The following is a 6177-nucleotide window of genomic DNA, read 5'->3' as shown; positions in this document are numbered from 1 at the left end:
TTTGTTCTAGTGCTTGTCGTATGTAGAAGGCACCCATTGCAATGTTTGATTCACGTTCCTTTTTTCTGTAGGGTTTTTTTAATGAAGTTTTAAGAGACATAGACATTAGCTATGGTTTTTGAGATAAATATGAACAAGCAAATGTTATCAGATGTAAGGGGGAAATCGAAATTCATGTTAAATGGAGATGAAAAGACCATGTTGCCCTCATGTGAGAGACACATGATAAAACTTAAACAAAAAACTAAATTAGGTTAGAGCTAAAGAACATAACATGCTAAAAACTGGTAACATAAAGGATAGAGCCTGTAATTTCTTTAGTTAAAGGACACCGATTTTAATTTGATACAAACGTAAAGGACACCGATTGTAATTTACTCTTTTAGTTATTATAGTTTGAACTTAGGTTAGGTTTGGTTAATAGGCTAGGAATTAGCAGGCTAGTCATGTTTAATGAAATAATGGGTTAACGTATTAGGTATTTGGGTTAAGTTGGGTAGTATATGTTTATATAATTAGATAGTTTTTTTTTAAAAAAAAATCATAGTTAACTAAAAAATTTGAAATATAAATCGATAACATTTTTTACCTAAGGTGTGAGAACGAAAAATTCCAAGGGGTGCAGATGAAAAATTCCAAGGGGTGCGGATGGGATTTTCAACGGAAAATAGAATTAATTTTTTTTTTCGTGGTGCGCCCGCCCACCTTGGGTTGGGGCCTGGGGATGGGTTCGCCCCTGCCCAAAACCAATGGAATACACGATTCCCAACAGATTTTGAGCCGAGTTTGGAACAGATTTTTGTAATCGCGCATGAAGATGGGATTACCAAACCCTCCTCATTGCTATTTTAATGTAAAACCGCACCAAAATCAACAACAAAGGTGCAATATAACAAAGCAAACACGATAAATAAAACTGATTTAACATGCCCAAAGGTTCATAATGCATAACCAAAAGACCAGTTCAAAATAGATTACACACTCATACTAGACCAATAGCGCCAACAGGTGGTCGTAATCAGCCACAATCGTAAATCACTTATTCATAGATCCACGGGTGAAGGCTGCTTGACCAGTTGGCAACACCCTCAGGGAACCACAGACCAATCTCCTTCTTTGCACTTTCAACAGCATCACTTCCGTGAATCACATTTCTGCACATCAATCAAACAAACCCGTTACTCGTTCATCAAAATTGAACACAGTGGTCAATGGTAAAAAGTCAAACATCCAATATAATCTTACCTGCCAATGTCGATTGCAAAATCACCACGGATGGTGCCAGGAGCAGACTCAGCAGGGTTTGTGGCACCAATGATCTTGCGTCCGGTGGTAACCACATTCTTGCCTTCCCAAACCATGGCAACGACGGGTCCGGAGATGATGTACTCAACTAGTCCGTTGAAGAAAGGCTTTGCGGACAAATCAGCATAGTGCTTCTCGGCAAAAGCTTGGTCGACGGTCAAAAGTTTCAATCCTAAAACAACAGCCAAATTATAAAGTACTTCTTATCGTGTTTAAACCTTTAACAGTTTAATTTGCATTCTATAAGTGTATACCAATCGTTTACAGAATCTTGTAACATATGGTTGTCTATCGCAACATTTTCCATTCTGGTTTACAACTTAAGAAAACATAAAAAAACATCAAATGCTATATTGAAAATAACGGGTTAAGTTATTCTACAAAAGCTCTTAATTGTAAGAAGGCTTTATAGAGTGACAAGTGTCCAAGATTATTTTTAGGAGCCTTTGTACACTTCTTATTTTTAGGAGCCTTTGTACACTTCTTATTTTTAGGAGCCTTTGTATTTGATCCTAATCCTGAAAATAACATTATTAGAGTGATAATCATTTTTAAAATCATTTATGTTTGTCAAAAATTGAAGTGTATGTAACTCATCAACAAAACAAATTTGTTAAACAAACATTTGACTAGTAATTTTGTCTAGATATCCTCTAAAGTGAATAAAACAATAAATTGAAACCATAGCTAGTAAAATATTAACCAAAAAATATAAGTTTAGTCTGATGTTTTAGTAACTTTGCAATTTAGATGGAAAGAAAATTATTGAGTTAAATGCCATTTTAGTCCTTGTGGTTTGGGCCATTTTACCAGTTTAGTCCAGGTTTCATTTTTCACCGGTGGGTCCAAAAAGGTTTCACTGTTGCTATTTTGGTCCACTGAGTTAACTTCATCCATTTTTTATGTTAACGAGAATGAAAATTCGGTCATTTTATATGTAATAATTATGTTAACTAGAAGGGCAATTCGACAATATAAAATGACCGAATAGCGGTTCTCGTTAACAGAAAAAATGGATGAAGTTAATCCAGTGAACTAAAATGACAACAGTGAAACCTTTTTGGACTCACAGGCAAAAAAATGAAACCTTTGGCCTAAACTGGCAAAATGACCCAAACCACAAGGACAAAAATGCAATTTAACTCAAAATTATTGGTATTTGGCAACTTTGCTATCTAGATGAGACACGCCAAACTGAAAATTAAAAAAATTGAAAACTTTAAAATAACTATCCCAAAATTTAATCATCGAGTAAAATTTCTAAATCTTGATGTAACAATCATATCTTTAAAATAACTATCCTAAATCTTGATGTAAAAATTATAACTTAAAAATCAAAAACACCCCTTATTAATCACCCAACTTGTATCTTTTTTTCAATATTCAATGATCAAGTAAAAGCAAATCAAAAGGCAAAACACATGGTGAACAATACAATCATACCCTAAAACAATAATTCAAAGGACCCATTACTTCCTAACATCCTTTAATCACATTCTTTAATCTTTGTGTGAGCGTGTAACAAACAACTTTGACCAAATAATAATCAAGTAAAACTTGTACCTTTCAAAGCGAACCCTTTCTTCTCAAATCTACCAATGATTTCACCAACCTAAACAAAATCAAACCAATTTCACCCTTAATCAACAGTAACTTGTACATCACGCATCAAAACTTGTACACCAACAAAATTGTTCATATAAAAAGTTTCAAATAAAGAATCAGAACTTATACGCATCGAATCTTGACTAAAGTTACAAACGGATTCAAGATTTATAAAACCCTGATCGAATCTTGACTAAAGTGAAGGATGAAGACTTACAAGGCCTCTTTGAACGCCATCAGGCTTGATCATGATAAAGGTTTGCTCCATCTTTGATTTGTTGAATTGGGTTTTTTGCAAATCGAAAAATAGCAGGGTGGGTTATAGGGTGGTTTGCAGAGAAAAAGATGATTTATAGTTCCCAGTGATCAACGATGGGTCAAACTCAAACCCTAACCCTAAATTCCAGGAATATTCGTTCGGTTTTTTTTTTTTTTTAAACCGATTTTAACCCTCTTTATATCTGTATTTACGAGTTACTATTGTTGTTTGATGTGGTCTTGAACCAAATAAAGAATGCTGTATCTAACGGGCCCATAAAAAACTTGAGTAAAGCATTTTAGGCTGGACTCATGAAGTGGGCTTGCTATTCTTTGATATTTTGATTTAGAGTTAAATGTCATTATAGTCTTGTGGTTTGAACTATTTTGCCAGTTTAGTCCAAAGATTTGAAACGTTGTTATTTTAGTCCAAATAGTTTCAAGCGTTGCCATTTTAATCCACTGGGTTAACTCCGTCCATTTTTTATATTAGCTAGAAGGGTAATTCGATCATTTTATACGGTTAAATTGTCATTCTAGTTAACAGAATTACATATAAAATGACCGAAATTCCCTTCTAGTTAACAAAATAAAGGGATAGAGTTAACCCAGTGGACTAAAATGATAACGTTTAAAACTATTTGGACTAAAATGGCAACGTTTCAAACCTTTGGACTAAGCTGTCAAAATGACCCAAACCACAGGGACTAAAATGACATTTAACTCTTTAATTTATGTAGTTTGCATCCAATTCTGTACTTTGATTAATTTCATGATATCAAACCGTTCATGAGTCTAGTAGTGAGGACCACTTCGACTTGATCACAAACACATAGATGTAACCCGAATTCTTTAATGCATTCGGTGATCTTCACCATTCCCGATCTTTAGCCTTTGATCCTAAATAGAGCTTCACCAAGCTCTGAAACCACTTGTAATGTTTTAACTAGTGAAATCGACGAACAAAAGTAACACTCAAGAATACGAGCATCGGCTCAAATGCACGAGCGACTCTTTTCTTTAGTTAAACTTTGACACACAAATTACAAAGATGGAGTCTTCGACTTAAACAATTAGAAAAATAAATCTAGACGAGCGTTTATATAGCACCCTCTATAAGCAAACATATTTCAATACAAATGATACCAATTCCGAATCCAAATCATATAAGATAAACATCAAATCATATAAATATTACGAATTGGACTCGAAAAGTTGACTCGCATGTTACTACATCCAATAACTCCAACTCAGGCCCAGTCGCATCCTCTTGCTCCATAAACGTCCACTCAGGCCCAGTCGCACCCTTTCGCTCCGTTAGCTTCAACGACTCTGCCCCAACCGCATCCATTAGCTCTGGCTCAGGCCAAGTCGTGGCCCAAGCCTCTCTTCCAGCCTTGACCCTGCTCCTGTCATAGGTTTCGTTTGACTTAAGCCTAGTCGCAGCTAGTGCCGCCTCCAGCCGTGAGACACCTCCAATCGTGGACTCGAAGGCTCCAGCCACGGCTTCCACTTGGTCACAACCACCAAGCCACTTCCAACCATGACACCAGACCGTAACTCAAGCCCAGCGACATGTTGGCTTTGACTTGAGTTCAATTGCAGCCTAAGTGCTCCTTCGGTCGATGATGACTTGCATCAAAATAAACACAACCCAATCATCAAAACCATTAGATGAATGATTGCTAAATTCAGAAAATAGTTCAGAGTGATACTCATGACTGGCATATAGTTGATGCTAGAAGTATAAACCAACTACACATTGATTTGCAACCTCTTAATTGTTTTTGATCTTGTAGAAACTATGTGTATGGATCCGAAAAGAAGAATCACAGCCACACAAGAAGTAGATCATGCGTATTTGAAGAATTGATTTCTTGTTAAATCTCTTTACTATCTTCACCGTTCAATACGACGAAACCAAAAGTATTAGATCAGGTTACAGGTATTCAAATTACTCAAACACATGATACGATTCATATATGGTTTAGTGTATTTGATATAGTTGGTATATATGTAAGAATGTGTGTAATATCATGTTTTGGTCCATGAGGTTCATCTGGATATGATGACGAGGACATAAATGATTTCGAGTTTGGATTTTTATCATACAACCCCAAATCTACACAAGGAAATACCTAGTCAACCCGTCCTATATACATATATAATTAATTTATAATATAATCCGAATTGTTTAAACTTTAAAGTAAATGATTTTGGTGTCGGTGTTATGAATAATAGAATACATCAGACGTTGTGATATCTTGCAAGAAAAAGTGAGATTACTTAAAGAATTTCTAACTTCTCTCATCAAGTGTATAAGTCAAAATGAGATTGTGGTGGCCACTTAAAAATGGAATAAATGAACCAAAGTACTATTTGATCATGTCCCCATTCATTTAAACACACATTAGTAATGCAAGTCAAGAAAAGTCATAATTCCTTGTTCAAACATTTACATATCTGAATGAATAATGAAAGAAACACACACGTATATATAAACAATTTTATTCAATTACATATTAATTTACCGATAAACTTTCTTAGTTTGCCTTCTAAATTGGTATTTCATTTAGGGGTTTTTTGGTAGCTTTTCAATAATCTATTAGAAGACTACCTCTGAATCAGTTAGATAAAGTGTGTTTCATTTAAAACACACCTCTTAATAGTTTATGAAGCCTTATAAGAGGCGACCTTTTAATCGGTCATGCCTCTTAACAATTCAACTCAAAGTTATCAAAAAATCCCTTAGTTAACTTTTAATTAAATTATATAGTTATTAATGTAAAGAATTAAACTATCACTTAAAACTAGTTGTAGAGTTCTAATACCAAAAAGGATTTACTAGTTGTTGGTTTATGAAAGGTAATATTGTGATGAGGTGGTTAGTTGGTGAAGGAATGCTATGTTTCACCATATGAATAATATGGGTTCTTGTTTTATGAAAGGTCTGATGTGCATTGCACCCAAGGCCCCAAGGGAACAACACCATGGAAACCTCTTGCCTCT

At 34.9% G+C, this 6177-nt stretch overlaps 1 protein-coding gene across 1 annotated transcript; it reads right to left on the bottom strand.

Moving 5' to 3' along the window:
* Positions 1 to 890: 890 nt before the first annotated feature.
* Positions 891 to 3384, bottom strand: LOC110873594 (nucleoside diphosphate kinase-like). Its single transcript, XM_022122545.2, has 4 exons — positions 3128 to 3384; positions 2869 to 2917; positions 1246 to 1477; positions 891 to 1154 (listed from the first exon to the last, which is right to left on the bottom strand). The coding sequence occupies exons 1-4, from the start codon at positions 3176 to 3178 to the stop codon at positions 1040 to 1042; spliced, it is 447 nt and encodes a 148-aa protein (XP_021978237.1). The 5' UTR covers positions 3179 to 3384; the 3' UTR covers positions 891 to 1039.
* Positions 3385 to 6177: the final 2793 nt, after the last annotated feature.

This window comes from Helianthus annuus, chromosome 1, assembly GCF_002127325.2.
Source record: "Helianthus annuus cultivar XRQ/B chromosome 1, HanXRQr2.0-SUNRISE, whole genome shotgun sequence".
NCBI lineage: Eukaryota > Viridiplantae > Streptophyta > Magnoliopsida > Asterales > Asteraceae > Helianthus > Helianthus annuus.
The sequence above is the reverse complement of the archived record's forward strand: the minus strand, read 5'-3'. Positions and strand labels throughout refer to the sequence as shown.